At 39.8% G+C, this 17,292-nt stretch overlaps 1 protein-coding gene across 7 annotated transcripts in view; it reads right to left on the reverse strand.

The window, feature by feature from the left end:
• sgsm2 (small G protein signaling modulator 2) overlaps window positions 1–17,292 on the reverse strand; it is a 124,111-nt gene that overhangs the window by 3,160 nt on the left and 103,659 nt on the right. For 4 of the 7 annotated variants that reach the window (XM_069166581.1, XM_069166583.1, XM_069166585.1 and 1 more), the window contains 9 exons: window positions 15,926–16,058; window positions 15,634–15,768; window positions 12,742–12,916; window positions 11,495–11,559; window positions 5,948–6,150; window positions 4,251–4,379; window positions 3,943–4,125; window positions 1,987–2,373; window positions 708–832 (listed from right to left, as the gene is read on the reverse strand). In XM_069166581.1, the coding sequence (XP_069022682.1) occupies window positions 708–832; window positions 1,987–2,373; window positions 3,943–4,125; window positions 4,251–4,379; window positions 5,948–6,150; window positions 11,495–11,559; window positions 12,742–12,916; window positions 15,634–15,768; window positions 15,926–16,058 (1,535 nt within the window). The remainder of the gene's footprint in view (window positions 1–707; window positions 833–1,986; window positions 2,374–3,942; window positions 4,126–4,250; window positions 4,380–5,947; window positions 6,151–11,494; window positions 11,560–12,741; window positions 12,917–15,633; window positions 15,769–15,925; window positions 16,059–17,292) is intronic. The other 3 variants (XM_069166582.1, XM_069166584.1, XM_069166588.1) reach the window with 3 other exon arrangements.

Genomic DNA, 17,292 nt, shown 5'->3' on the forward strand with positions numbered 1-17,292 from the left:
GTACAGTGTTCACTCTCACTGAGTTACTGTTCACTCTCACTGAGGTACAGTGTTCACTCTCACTGAGGTACAGTGTTCACTCTCACTGAGGTACACTGTTCACTCTCACTGAGTTACTGTTCACTCTCACTGAGGTACACTGTTCACTCTCAGAGGTACACTGTTCACTCTCACTCCGAGTGTGTATCTGAAACTATACGTTACTTTGGTGATTCATAGTTCACATCAAACACTATGAACATTGTTAGAATAAAACTTTACATAGTTCCTGGTCCTCCTTCAGCAGCTTCTCACACATCAGCATGTCACTATTAATCCACTCATGTCACATCAAACATTTGTCTGCACACGGACTACAAGAATTACTACCTGACCCTTTTTAGCATCTTTTAGCTCATTGTTTCGGTCAGCCCACAGCATGAATCACTGTAAACGTGATTCCCAGATGCAGTGCTCCACCTGCTCCTGAACATTTACACCCACACAATGACTACTGGTGGGAAACTGCACACTGTGAGGATCAATGTTAGCTTTCATTTGGTGTCATGCTACTTGTGAATATAAGACCAGAGTCCACTCATTAACCTCTGACCTTTGATCTATATATCCAACACTCCTGACTTCCCCTGGTCTGCTCGGTGTATAGCAGGTAGTGTACAGGAGCTGCCTGGGTTTGATCCTCCAACTGGAACTGAAGGCGTCTCTACCTGCACATGATGTTGCGGAGTTTCTCCAGGTTGCCTGTGGTGAAGTAATAATAGTTGCGGTCGCAGCGCTGCACGTCTTTGTCTATTCTGTGGAGGTTGAGGGCGACTGTGTCCAGCAGCTCGATCTGTGGGAAGACAAAATGATGACTTGACTGAGGGGCTGAAGGGAAGTCCCAGCTTCTGGGAGACGGGATTCTCACCACGACAGTCTAAAGTTTCCTCTGAATGGAGCGAACGACAGAAACATGCAGTGAGCAGCATCATGTTGATCAGAGGTCAGAGGTCAGAGGAGGACGGTCAGACTGGATGTAGCTGACTGAACTCTGATAACTTCTCTTTACAACTGTGCCGAGCAGAAGAAGCAGCTCATAATGGAAAACATGTTCAACTTCAAGGTGGATGAACTACAACAGCAGAACCTGTCTTTTGTCAGTCGCCATATTGCTAGTTCGGAGCGGTTTGGAGCAGGAAGTGACCATATTTGGACGAGCTGGGGGAGGAGCCAGCGGTGGATCTGACTGATCTGATTGGAAACCTGACGATACTACGTCCCGCCCACCGATAGCTGTAACCTGACTGCACCACAGGCCTGTCAATCAAACAGACACGCCCCCAAAAACAGGTCTTCTTGAATCTTCTTTTCTAATGAATGAGGGATTATTTTCAGATGGACCTCCAGAAAACTAAGAAGAAGGAGTGACTTTAGCTAACAACACCGAGATAACTGATGGACACATTTTATTCACTTTGGATTTGATGAGAGAAGTTGAATGGGAGTCTATGGAGCCGGAGGCTTTTTGGAGCCGACCTCTAGTGGCACTCGCTGGTATTGCAGCTGAAGACACTTCTGGATCGGAACCATTTTACAGACCTGAAGCTACGAACTCTTTTATATCCAGTCAGTGTGTAGATCAGGAGATATGCAGGGTGAATGTGATGTAGTCGTGGAGCATAAATTCAGAGAAATGTTGACGTGAATGAGACCCAGTGTCAGTGTGCTGCTCCTAAAAAGTGCTTTTTGTTATTATTTTATTGTTTTGTTCACTTCTGTGTTTATTTGATTGTGTTCTTTGTTTGTCCAGAATCAGTAAAATATTAGTCATAAAAAAAAGACATTTTCTTATCTTCCACCTGCAGGATAAACGTCAACATGTCACTCTGTGAGGTTCTCTCTGTTCCATCCTTTTATATTGTGGTGTGCTGATAATTAAAGCCTCCAGTTTACTTTGTCCCCCTTCTTGTTGGAGGACATGAAGACATATGGAAATGCAGTACGTACTGTGTAGGAGGACAGTGACGGGGACATCCCCTCAGCAGCTGCTCCGTTGGTCACCAGTTTGTCCATCTGACTGCACAGCCTGTCCTCCGTCAGAGAGTCCCGACGTTCCCCCACGACCCCCGGGTTCCTGCCCTCCTCCCCGCCCCCTCCCTCCTCCTCCGTGCTCTGGCCGTCGTCTATGCTGGACAGGATCTGGGAGTGAGCAGAGGTCACCGAGTAGTTCCTGGACGAAGGGAGACCCGAGTCTGGGGAGTCAAACTCCACCAGGGGCCGGTCCTCTGGGGGGAGGGCCACGGGAGGAACCAGGGTGCTCATGGTGGGGGTGCTGTCCTCTGCACTGGGGGTCTCCTGGCTTCCGGCGTCGGGCTCATCCACAGACATGAACACCTGGAAGAGGACAGAAGTTGAAGTGTTGGAGGAGTACAGGTGGATTCATCTGGTGTCATGACTTCCTGTATTCCTGCAGTTAAACACTGTCTGCCTATTAAGGATGTTATTCATTCATTCATTCATTCATTCATTCACTCATTCATTCATTCATTCATTCGTTCATTCACTCATTCACACTCATTCATTCATTAATTCACTCACTCATTAATTCACTCACTCACTCATTCATTCATTAATTCACTCACTTATTCATTAATTCACTCATTCATTCACTCACTCACCCACTCACTCATTCATCCATTCACTCATTCATTCATCCATTCATTCACCCATTCACTCATTCATTCATTCATTTATTCACTCACTCATTCATTCACTCACTCATTCACCCATTCATTAATTTATTCACTCACTTATTCATTTATTTATTCACTCATTCATTCATTAATTCAAACTGCATTTGTCTGGAGGCTGCGGCTCAGTAGAGTGGGTTGCACACTAATCAGAAGGTTGGTGGTTCGATCCCCAGCTCCTCCTGTCCACATGCCTAAGTGTCCTTGAGCAAGACACTGAACCCTAAGTTGCGCCTGATGGTGAACCATCAGTGTGTGAATGTTCTCCTGAGGGCAGCACCTTGCATGGTGATCTATCTCATTAGTGAGTGAATGGATGAATGGAAAACCATGTTAAAGAGCTTTGAGACCAAAAGGTGATAAAACTATACAAGTACAGACCATTTACCATTCATTCAATCACTTAATTTATTCATTCAATCACTTATTCATGTATTCATTCATTCATTAATTCAAACTGCATCTGGTCCCATTTAACTGACTTAGCAGGACTTCCATGTTTCTATTGTTCAGGGAGTGTTTCTTCCTTCTTCCATGTCTCCTTCCACTACATCTCATCCCTTAAATGTTTACTTACATTGTATGTTCAAACTTGTTAAGACATTGTGGAGATGAGGTTGTTTATCATAATAATTCCAGTCCTTCTGAAACCTTTGGGTTCATATGAGCAGTGAACCTGAACACTGTAAACATCTGGTCTGTAATTACATGTACTGTATGTTGGGCTTCAAATTAATTATTTATTTATTGCTGAAATATGTCCATATGAATATGAATTCATACACAGAATCACTGTCATCTCCTTACATATATATTTGGATGTTTTAAAAAGATGTGACTGTATTCTTTCTTTTACTCATGAAGCTACTTTGATTTTTATAGTTCGTAGTTTTGCACTCCAAATAAAGTATTACATGTTCTTCGAAAGTATTATTTTTCTACTAAAAAAGTAACAGTAAGTTTATGAAGTCCTTTCCCTCCTCTCTGTCCCAATCATTTCCTGTTACATTTTCCATAAAAATAAAATGCCCAACAAATTATATTATTACAACCAACTCAGAGACAGGACACCATAATAGCTATATTTTATATTCACCCTCATAGCATACAGTTTATATTAAGAGTTTCATTAAATCATTCCAAAGAACAGTCGGCTGCCTGTTTAATAAAACATGCTACTGAGAGGATGTTATATTGTGTTGGGCTCCTTCACCTCATTGCTGAGTGTGGAGTCTCGATGCACGAGTCGCAGGACGTGGCTGTCGATGCTGCTGCCTGACGAGAGCTTGGCAAAGATGGCCGACTGCATCTCCTTCTCCCTCTGCTTGACGATCACCTCGCAAGCCTTCCACTCCCGCATCACCTGCTGGTAGCGCTCGCTGATCTTCGCATCAATCTTCAGAAGGAATATTTTCAAAATAAAAGTTGAATTTAGGACAATGTTTTATGTGTGTGTGTGTGTGTGTGTGTGTGTGTGTGTGTGTGTGTGTGTGTGTGTGTGTGTGTGTGTGTCTGCTCTACCTGACTCATGTCCTTTTTGCCCATGCCAAACTTGTAGTGTCCCAGCAGGAAAGGCCACACCTCCTTCCTGATGTCATGCTGCACTCCACCATAATAAACCAGCCTGAGCAGCTCCAGCTCCTTATAGTTCTACACACACACACACACACACACACACACACACACACACACACACACACATAAATACAGAAAGGATAAGAGGAATATAGACCAAAAGGAAAAGACAGATGGGAGGAAGAGGAAGTGCATTAATAATGGGAGAGGAAGAGTGATTGTGATCTGAATGGAGGAAGACAGAGAAAATATGAAGAGTGTAAATTAGTAATGATGACAGCGAATGATTGCAGTCGCTGCTTTAATAGCTACAGTAGTATTATACTGCACTCTGTAATGAGACATAATTTCACTAAACTCATTAAAGTTTGATTAGAGTGAAGGAGAGGATGGAGAGGGTGGAGAGGATGAGAGGATGGAGAGGGTGGAGAGGGTGGAGAGGATGGAGAGGATGGAGAGGACAAGAGGATGAGAGGATGGAGAGGGTGTAGAGGGTGGAGATGGTGGAGAGGATGGAGAGGATGTAGACGGTGGAGAGGATGGAGATGGTGGAGAGGATGGAGAAGATGGAGATGGTGGAGAGGGTGGAGAGGATGGAGATGGTGGAGAGGGTGGAGAGGATGGAGAGGATGTAAATGGTGGAGAGGATGGAGAAGATGGAGATGGTGGAGAGGGTGGAGAGGATGGAGATGGTGGAGAGGGTGGAGAGGATGGAGAGGATGGAGAGGATGGAGATGGTGGAGAGGATGGAGAAGATGGAGATGGTGGAGAGGGTGGAGATGGTGGGGAGGGTGGAGAGGATGGAGAGGATGGAGATGGTGGAGAGGGTGGAGAGGATGGAGAGGATGGAGAGGGTGGAGAGGATGGAGAGGATGGAGATGGTGGAGAGGGTGGAGAGGATGGAGAGGGTGGAGAGGATGGAGAGGATGAAGATGGTGGAGAGGATGGAGATGGTGGATAGGATGGAGAGGATGGAGATGGTGGAGAGGGTGGAGATGGTGGAAAGGATGGAGAGGGTGGAGAGGATGGAGATGGTGGAGAGGATGGAGAGGATGGAGATGGTGGAGAGGATGGAGATATGGAGATGGTGGAGAGGATGGAGATGGTGGAGAGGATGGAGAGGATGGAGATGGTGGAAAGGGTGGAGAGGATGGAGAGGATGGAGATGGTGGAGAGGATGGAGAAGATGGAGATGGTGGAGAGGATGGAGATGGTGGAGAGGATGGAGAGGATGGAGATGGTGGAGAGGGTGGAGAGGATGGAGAGGACGGAGAGGACGGAGAGGATGGAGAGGATGAAGATGGTGGAGAGGGTAGAGATGGTGGAGAGGATGGAGAGGGTGGAGAGGATGGAGATGGTGGAGAGGATGGAGAGGATGGAGAGGATGGAGATGGTGGAGAGGATGGAGAAGATGGAGATGGTGGAGAGGATGGAGATGGTGGAGAGGATGGAGAGGATGGAGATGGTGGAGAGGATGGAGAGGATGGGGAAAATGGAGGTGGTGGAGAGGATGGAGATGGTGGAGAGGATGGAGAGGATGGGGAGGGTGGAGAGGATGGGGAGGATGGAGATGGTGGAGAGGATGGAGAGGGTGGGGATGGTGGAGAGGATAGAGATGGTGTTACATTGTGAGCGCTGCAGACCAGAGTGAAGCAGAGGAAGATGAACACTCCTCCTGCAGGTCTCAGGTCTCCACACACCTTGCAGTCCTTCTGGTATTTGCTCCACACCTCTCGGCTGAGCCCCCCCGACGCCTCGCAGGGTCTGTCTGGGGGGACGATGTTGTGGTTGACCAGCGCTGACAGGTGAGTCCTCACTGTGGACAGATGGCGGCAGTAGGCCAGCCCTGACGGACGGGTCACAGCAGAGTCAGGACGTTGTATTCTCACACTGAACAAAATCACAATTTTTTACATCTCCGTCTTTCCTGCGGTTCTCAACATCATGACGACAAGTCAATAGATAATTAATATCTATATGTAGTGGTCATATCATGTTCATATCACGTTCATATCATGTTTATATCATGTTTATATCATGGTCATATGTTCATATGTTCTTATCATGGTCATATCATGTTCATATCATGTTCATATCATGTTCATATGTTCATATCATGTTCATATGTTCATATCATGTTTATATCATGGTCATATGGTCATATGTTCATATCATGTTTATATCATGGTCATATCATGTTCATATCATGTTCATATGTTTATATCATGGTCATATCATGGTCATATGTTCATATCATGTTTATATCATGTTTACATCATGTTTATATCATGGTCATATCATGTTTATATCATGGTCATATCATGTTCATATGTTCATATAATGTTTATATCATGGTCATATCATGTTTATATCATGTTCATATGTTTATATCATGTTTATATCATGGTCATGTTCATATCATGTTCATATGTTCATATCATGTTTATATCATGGTCATATCATGTTTATATCATGGTCATATCATGTTCATATGTTCATATAATGTTTATATCATGGTCATATCATGTTCATATCATGTTCATATGTTTATATCATGTTTATATCATGGTCATATCATGGTCATATGTTCATATCATGGTCATATCATGTTCATATGTTCATATAATGTTTATATCATGGTCATATCATGTTCATATCATGTTCATATGTTTATATCATGTTTATATCATGGTCATGTTCATATCATGTTCATATGTTCATATCATGTTTATATCATGGTCATATCATGGTCATATGTTCATATCATGGTCATATCATGTTCATATGTTCATATCATGTTTATATCATGGTCATATCATGTTCATATCATGTTCATATGTTTATATCATGGTCATATCATGGTCATATGTTCATATCATGTTTATATCATGGTCATATCATGTTTATATCATGGTCATATCATGGTCATATGTTCATATCATGTTTATATCATGTTTATATCATGGTCATATGTTTATATCATGTCAGTTCATGTTTATATCATGTTTATATCATGGTCATATGTTTATATCATGTTTATATCATGGCCATATGTTTATATCGTGTTTATATCATGTTTATATCATGTTCATATCATGGTCATATCATGGTCATATCATGTTCATATGTTTATATCATGATCATGGTCATATGTTCATATCATGTTTGTATCATGTTGATATCATGGTCATATCATGTTCATATGTTCATATCATGTTTATATTATGTTCATGACATGTTTATATTATGTTCATATGTTCATATCATGTTTATATTATGTTTATATGTTCATGTCATGTTTATATTATGTTCATTTCATGTTCATATCATGTTCATATCATATTTATATGTTCATATCATGTTCATATGTTCATATCATGTTTATATCATGTTCATATCATGTTTATATTATGTTAATTTCATGTTCATGTGTTCATATCACGTTTATATCATGTTTATATTATGTTCATATGTTCATGTCATGTTTATATTATGTTCATTTCATGTTCATTTCATGTTCATATCATGTTCATATCATGTTTATATTACATTCATATCATGTTTATATTCTGTTCATATGTTCATATCATGTTCATATGTTTATATCATGTTTATATCATGTTCATATCATGTTTATATTATGTTCATATCATGTTTATATTATGTTAATTTCATGTTTATATGTTCATATCATGTTCATATGTTCATGTCATGTTTATATTATGTTCATTTCATGTTCATATCATGTTCATATCATGATCATGGTCATATGTTCATATCATGTTCATACCATGTTCATATGTTCATATCATGTTTATATTATGTTCCTATCATGTTTATATTATGTTAATTTCATGTTTATATGTTCATATGTTCATGTCATGTTTATATTATGTTCATTTCATGTTCATATCATGTTCATATCATGTTCATATCATGTTTATATTACATTCATATCATGTTTATATTATGTTAATGTCATGTTCATATGTTCATATCACGTTCATATCATGTTCATATGTTCATGTCATGTTTATATTATGTTCATTTCATGTTCATATCATGTTCATATCATGATCATGGTCATATGTTCATATCATGTTCATATCATGTTTATATGTTAATTTCATGTTCATATGTTCATAGCACATTTATATCATGTTCATATCATGTTTATATTATGTTCATATGTTCATGTCATGTTTATATTATGTTCATATCACATTTATATCATGTTCATATCATGTTTATATTATGTTCATATGTTCATGTCATGTTTATATTATGTTCATTTCATGTTCATATGTTCATATCATATTTATATGTTCATATCATGTTCATATCATGTTTATATCATGTTCATATCATGTTTATATTATGTTCATTTCATGTTCATGTGTTCATATCACGTTTATATCATGTTTATATTATGTTCATATGTTCATGTCATGTTTATATTATGTTCATTTCATGTTCATTTCATGTTCATATCATGTTCATATCATGTTTATATTACATTCATATTATGTTTATATTCTGTTCATATGTTCATATCATGTTCATATGTTCATATCATGTTTATATCATGTTCATATCATGTTTATATTATGTTCATATCATGTTTATATTATGTTAATTTCATGTTTATATGTTCATATCATGTTCATATCATGTTCATATCATGATCATGGTCATATGTTCATATCATGTTCATATCATGTTTATATGTTCATATCATGTTTATATTGTTAATTTCATGTTCATATGTTCATATCATGTTTATATTATGTTCATATGTTCATGTCACGTTTATATTATGTTCATTTCATGTTCATATCATGTTCATATCATGTTTATATTATGTTCATATCATGTTTATATTATGTTAATTTCATGTTTATATGTTCATATCATGTTCATATGTTCATGTCATGTTTATATTATGTTCATTTCATGTTCATATCATGTTCATATCATGATCATGGTCATATGTTCATATCATGTTTATATGTTCATATCATGTTCATATGTTCATATCATGTTTATATTATGTTCATATCATGTTTATATTGTTAATTTCATGTTCATATGTTCATATCACGTTTATATCATGTTCATATCATGTTTATATTATGTTCATATGTTCATGTCATGTTTATATTATGTTCATTTCATGTTCATATCATGTTCATATCATGTTTATATGTTCATATCATGTTCATATGTTCATATCATGTTTATATCATGTTCATGTCATGTTTATATTATGTTCATTTCATGTTCATATCATGTTTATATGTTCATATCATGTTCATATGTTCATATCATGTTTATATCATGTTTATATTATGTTAATGTCATGTTCATATGTTCATATCACGTTCATATCATGTTCATATGTTCATGTCATGTTTATATTATGTTCATTTCATGTTCATATCATGTTTATATGTTCATATCATGTTCATATGTTCATATCATGTTTATATCATGTTTATATTATGTTAATGTCATGTTCATATGTTCATATCACGTTCATATCATGTTCATATGTTCATGTCATGTTTATATTATGTTCATTTCATGTTCATATCATGTTCATATCATGTTTATATGTTCATATCATGTTCATATGTTCATATCATGTTTATATCATGTTCATATCATGTTTATATTATGTTCATTTCATGTTCATATGTTCACATCACATTTATATCATGTTCATATGTTCATGTCATGTTTATATTATGTTCATTTCATGTTCATTTCATGTTCATATCATGTTCATATCATGTTTATATTACGTTCATATCATGTTTATATTATGTTCATATGTTTATATTATGTTCATATCATGTTTATATTATGTTCATATGTTTATATTATGTTCATATCATGTTTATATTATGTTCTTTTCATGTTTATATTATGTTCATATGTTCATATCATGTTTATATTCTGTTCATATCATGTTTATATTATGTTCATATGTTTATATTATGTTCATATCATGTTTATATTATGTTCTTTTCATGTTTATATTATGTTCATATGTTCATATCATGTTTATATTCTGTTCATATCATGTTTATATTCTGTTCATATCATGTTTATATTATGTTCATATCATGGTTATATTATGTTCATATCATGTTTATATTATGTTCATATGTTCATATCATGTTTATATTATGTTCATATGTTCATATCATGTTTATATTCTGTTCATATCATGTTTATATTATGTTCATATCATGGTTATATTATGTTCATATCATGGTTATATTATGTTCATATCATGTTTATATTATGTTCATATGTTCATATCATGTTTATATTATGTTCATATGTTCATATCATGTTTATATTCTGTTCATATCATGTTTATATTATGTTCATATCATGTTTATATTATGTTCATATCATGGTTATATTATGTTCATATCATGGTTATATTATGTTCATATCATGTCTATATTATGTTCATATCATGTTCATATTATGTTCATACGTTTATATTATGTTCAGTCAAAGAGTAGAAAATATGCTTCTCTCAATGATTTTTACAGATTTTGGCAAAGTGTACTGAAAATATAAAAATATAAAAATATTTATACTTTCCACTAAAACTTGTATTTTATAGTTCTCTGTCAAATTGAATTCTCTCAACAACGTTGGTAAAACAATGAGTTCTTCCCTGTGATGCACACTATTTCAATAACTCAGCAATTCATTACAGAGTCTTCATCAGAGGAATATTCCATTAGTTTGGAAACATATTACTTTATTCAGCAGCAGCTCGTGCAGATATTGTTTTTAAGATTACTTTAATTAATTTTCAGATCAATTGTGCAGTTTAATGTTGCTGCTGTTTGAGAGACTCATCAAAGTGCAGGAGGAACATTAAACTAAAGCAAACACAACGGGAGCCGTTCATTTCATTTCTGTGTTGCACAAGAAGATGAATGGAATTAAAATACTATAAAACCTAAATACAGCAGCAGAGAAACTCAGAGTGACTGAACAGAAATTGACTGCAGGAACAAACGTTCACTGAGACCACGTTTCAGTTGATGATGTGCAGGATGTGATATGTAGCAGTCACCATCGACTCCGACCGACCAGTTAATGACATCGGTTCTGTGCTGTTACTGAAATAAAAAGAAGTTGTGCAGATGTGATGTACTCACATCCGTAAAAAGCTCTGGAGACGATCTGCCTCTTCATGTTCTGGCAGAGCATCTTCAGCGGGACTCTGGAGACAGAAAACATTTGTTATCACCACTCCAACATTTCTGTCTGCTCTGCTTCTGCTACGGGTCGGGCCTGGGGGGTCGGGCCCGGGGGGTCGGGCCCGGGGTGCTCGGTGCCTGGGGGAATCAGGGGGTCGGTGCCGGGGTGGAGGCACCTACCCTGGGGGACCGAGCTCCACCTCTTTTCTCCTCCATCATTATGAATAAGTTCAGTATGAATTCAGCACAAATGTATTTCATGAAATGAACCAGATCAGCACAATTTGATCTGAAACCATGAAGATCTGATTTTAAATATTTGTCTCTGATCTTGACTCATCTTTGAATCTTCCTTTCAGTTGTCTGTATCTTTACTTTTATACAATCCTACTAAAAGTGTGAACTTGAATTCATTTGAAGTCAGATTTTAATTCGATTATTTTACTCTATATTATTGATTTTCAGTACTTTGTTATTGTTTTACATAAAGTTTTATGTAAATTACATTGAACAACGATTTAGCAATAATACAGATGATCCATCATTTTAGTATAAAATACCCTCAGGGGGGAAGCCAGGATAAAAATAATAACAATTGGAAATGTGTTAAATGACCAGAAACTAATTGTCATATTGTGAAATGCTGCAACAAATGATTATTTTTATGATGAATGAATTTATATAGTTATTTTATTTCCTGGAGTATATTAATTTATCCAAAAATTTAACAAATGGTGATCGCAGTTTTCTAAGTTGACCAATTCAAACTGTTTTATCTGAACAATAATCAAAACCTTAAAAGTATTTTTTTGGCCCATTTGCTAAAAAATTTTTTTTTTAAAATGTAATTAAACAGATTAGTCATCGTTTAATACCCAGCGTTCTTCCTTTATATAATAATTTAAGCATGTTTAGCTGCAACAAACTACAGCTGTGTATTTGTAATTAAAGAATTTTATGGCAGCACTCTTTGGTAATAAAAACTAAAACTCATGTATTCATATCCAACCAGACAGTTTGAACGTCTTCATCTTCCTTTATGTTCCAGTAATATTTGTCTTTGTAAAAACAACACATATTTTTATAATAACTGAATTTTTTGTGGGGTAACCAGGAGTTCTTGATCTCCTCACGTTGATGAAACCTACTTCGTATTAATTCATTAATTATGAATCCCAGTCTGTTGTGTGTAAATGAACGCTTACGTGTGAATATCTGCCGGGTCGTGAATGCAGGTGCAGCCGGCCGGGTAGTCGAACGATACGCCGCCGCCGGCCGAGGAGCAGGACTGGCACAGCGACTCGTGAGTGGTTACTTCACTCTGTTGCCACGACGACGGGCTGCCTCCGAAACCCTGCATCTCCATCATCTCCCCGTGGTCTAAACCGAACAGAACGAGAGTGAGAGGACAAGTCTCTGCGCTCAGAGCAGTTTTCATGTGCTACACTCTTATTTTGAAGGGCTTTAAATCCACCTGTGTTTTATGTCTTACATATTATGACATAGGTCCCTCAGCTCAACCATAAATACATCATTCCATGTATCTTTGCTTGGTATTCATGACATTATGAGATGAGTAGATGGATGAAAGTTGGACACTCATGTTACATGTTGAAGAAGAGGTGTAGAGAGGAAACCAAAGGTGGAAGGGACGGTTCAGGAAGCAGGAACGCTGCTGTGGGGGAGACAGGCAGAGAGGATGCTGGGATGTCATGCTGGTTGAGTTCATTCAGAGAGGAGGCAGGAGGAGGAGGGGAGGGCAGAGGAGAGGAGAGGAGAGGAGAGGAGAGGAGAGGAGAGGAGAGGAGAGGAGAGGAGAGGAGAGGAGAGGAGGAGGAGGAGGAGGAGGAGGAGGAGGAGGAGGCTCAGGCCATGCAGGATGCAAAAAGCCAGAACAAGACGAGAAACAACCAAAACAAATGGACACCAGTAGAAGGGCACACAAAGGGGAGGAAAAATCATAAAAACTTCAACATTAAATAAATGCTCTTCACCTTAATTCTTCAGGTTGGAGCTGATGACCTGTCATAAATATGAAGCTGTGCTTTGGTTGTTCAATAACCCCAAAAAACAAATGATATTAAGAACAAAACTAAAAAAAGGCAACAGAAAAAGTGTGTGAGGGAGCCGACGTTCGGCCTCCGCCTCTTTATTAGACTAGACGGGATCAGCAGCTGTTTGTGGGCTCAGTAACGACACCCCGCTCACACGGACTCCACGTCTCTACTACTGCAGAACCCCACAGGACCGTAATGAGAGGGGTGGAGGACGGGGGTTGGGGGTGGGGGTGGCGGGGTTAGTGAAGAATTACAGTGAACAGCATCGCAGCAAACGACTGCACAAACACAGAAGAAACAACTGAGGAGGTCAGAGAGAGAACTCAAAAACAAAGAGGTTTCATCACAAATACGCAGAAACACAGAGTCGCTGGTAAACGATGGAACGGGTGCAGATCCTCATGCAGAGACTCAAGCATGGTGCAAGTGAGAAATGAAAGGACCGAAAGAAGGAAACAGACTGAAGTCAAATTAAAGGAGTGCAAAAAAAACCTAAGCAAATTATCAAAGCGGTTCTTGGCCCCGACAGTGTGAACCCAACAGTGCTGACCAGGACCAGGACCAGGACCAGAATCAGGACCAGGACCAGGACCAGAATCAGGACCAGGACCAGGACCAGGGCCAGGACCAGGACCAGAATCAGGACCAGGACCAGGACACCTGGGGAAGTCTGTGATGGAGGTGGTTTTCATGTGACCGTGTGTTTCAGTGTGTTTCAGGAGGACATAAAGCAGGAAGGCTGTCGGGGGGAGTGTCGGCAGGCTGACAACATCCGGGACAAAGACCATCTCTGAATTGTATCCTACCAGATTACGCTGTCAATCATTCATGTGACAGCACGAGGTGATCACAGACTCTTCCTGTAGAGTCCAGCCCAGCGATGCACACGGAGCCGGAGGAGTTACATCAGCTGATCAACATCAGCGCCTGAGTTCCACACATTAACGTCACCGTGGACCTGAGAGCTGGTTTGTGTCAAACTTCTGCAGAAATACCAGCGAGTAGGGAGCAAAGACTGTTTGCATTTTGAATATGTTGTCATGGTGGAGAAGCCTGTTGCCGTGGCGACACACTTCAGGTGGAATGTTCCCCTCAGGAGGTCCCAGTAGAACTCGGTGTTGACAGTCTGACTCTGAAACCCAGCTGGTGTCTCCTGAACCTGACGCTTCTTCTTCGGTCTGGGACGGTGAAGCTCCGCCCCTCTTGAAACGTGATGTCACCACAACACCTCGCCCGGCTCGTCGCTTCATCGCCGGAGACTTTCTGGACATTTCAAGGATCTCTGATGACCGTTTACAGAGTTTGATGGGGGTCATAAAAACGTGAGGAACTCAGGAGCTGATGTTGAGACGTAACTTTGAACACTTCCTCCTCGAGGTGTCCTCGTCCTCTGTGTGCATCTCTGCGCTGTGTTCAGGAACGTTCTGATTGCACCTCGTAAAAGGGAGAAAAACAGTGATGAGTCAGCAGATGGTGCATTCACTGAACAATAAAACAGGTTCCCAGCGTTTGCACAGCTTTTCACCAGCTCTGTCTGTTGCGTCTGGATCGACTCCTTGTTCATGAAATCTTTTTTTTAATTGTAAAAGAATGTAAATAGTTCAGCAAAGTTGCTAACTGCTAATTTGGTGCAAGATCTTTGTGGGTTGGTCCCTAAAAGCAACATGACACATAATTATGTGACTGGCTGTTAATATGGAGCGATATTAACAGCATGATAGAAATCCTATCGTTTGAGTCTCAACTATCAAACGTCCTTTTATTTTGGACTGAAGTTCTGTCTTTTTAAAACTTGCCTGTTTGGCAGCTTGAGTTTCAGCAGCTCAGTTTATATCTCCGTCGTAGATCTGCCTCTGTTTCAGATTGATCACCAGTTATTAGATTATAGTTTGTTCTCCTGGTCAACCCAGCCTGCTCTACACTGTTGGGCCTCACATAGGGGTGTGTGTGCGTGTGTGTGTGTGTGTGTGTGGGGGGGGGGGGGGGGGTCTGAAGCCGGGGTGAGGTCTCGGGGTGGGGGTGTGTTCAGGTGATAAAAACCTTTCATGACATTTGGGTCTGTGAGGTTCCGCGAGCAGATCATTGAGATCATAGCATGGAGCCTATCTTCCTCTTCCTCGTCATCGTCCAGCGACGGCGCGCGGCTGCCGGTGGTGTGGTGGTAGTTTATGGTGACTGCTCGCACCCGCGGGACGACAGAGAACACAGTTAGAGGTGCTGCCCTGCAGGCGGGGGGGAGGACAGCAGCTCCTCCACAAACACATCACATTTCTACCTCAGGGAGGAAGGAGCGTCTGTAGCGGCTGACCGGACGTGTAACCGGGTCACTTACTGGCGTCGTATCGGTATCCGGGGTACACGATGCGAAACACGTAGTCAGCAGCTGTCTGCTCCTCACCGGTCCGGTCTTGGTCGGGGAGCCGGGCGGTGCTGCTCCTCTTCCTCAGCTTAGGGAACACTTTCCCCTGCAGGACAAACACACGGATCAAAGGAGGACAACACAGATCAAAGTATACAAAAAGATGGACGGTCTGCACGTAGAGCGCTTGGTCACCTCAAAGCGCTCCGACCTGGTTTACATTCACACACTGATGAGACTGAGCTGAGCCAACTTGGAGTTCAGTGTCTTGCCCGAGGACACTTAGGCAGCTGGAACCGAGGAACCGATGTACACAGCAGACGGTGGTGCTGCCTTATGAAACACACCTTCCCAAAAACTGCTATATTACTAATACTATACTACTATACTACTACACTACTACTATACTACTACTACCACTATACTACTACTATACTACTACTACTCTACTACTACTAAACTACTACTACTATTACTACTACTATACTACTACACTACTACTACTACTACTACTATACTACTACTAAACTACTACTACTACTATACTACTACTACTACTACTACTATACTACTACTACTACTATACTACTACTACTACTACTACTATACTACTACTACTACTATTACTATACTACTACTATACTACTACACTACTACTACTACTACTATACTAATACTACTACTACTACTACTGCTACTATACTACTACTACTACTACTACTACTACTACTATACTACTATTACACTACTACTACTACTATTACTACTACTATACTACTACTATACTACTACTACTACTACTATATTAAGAGGAACTAAGATGGCGCCGTGCTAGTGGCAGCCTGTTACAGCAGCTCCCCCGAGTGTTTTGTTTTAAGTATTTTTCTTTCTTTCTTCTCTCTTCGGAGTTTTTTTTTTTTTTTCTTCACGTGTGTTAAGTGACGGTCAGACAATGGACCGTAACTTTTCCACTTTTCTGGTGGCTCTTCTACTTTTTTCCCTCTTTGTAACGGAGAGCTACGCACAGTGGACCGGGGCCATTGTTTACTCTCGTGATCAGCTGATCGCGCTGAGTAGACCTCTACTGCTGCTGCTGCCCGGAGCGAGGCCTGAAATCCCAGACGAACTTCGGAGAAGACGTCGGGGTTGCAGAGCTGGAGCTAAACTGAAGGCGAAGAGGAGGAGATATAAACCAGCGGTACCGGAGATCTTAATGGGGAACGTGAGGTCGTTGGCCAACAAGACTGACAAGCTCGGCGCGCTGGTAAAGACCCAGAGAGAGTACCGGGAGTGCAGCATCATGTGTTTCACCGAGACATGGCTGCACTCACATCTCCCGG

Source organism: Embiotoca jacksoni, unplaced genomic scaffold (assembly GCF_022577435.1).
Source record: "Embiotoca jacksoni isolate LCO1_2020_lvr unplaced genomic scaffold, fEmbJac1.0.p SCAF_39, whole genome shotgun sequence".
NCBI lineage: Eukaryota > Metazoa > Chordata > Actinopteri > Embiotocidae > Embiotoca > Embiotoca jacksoni.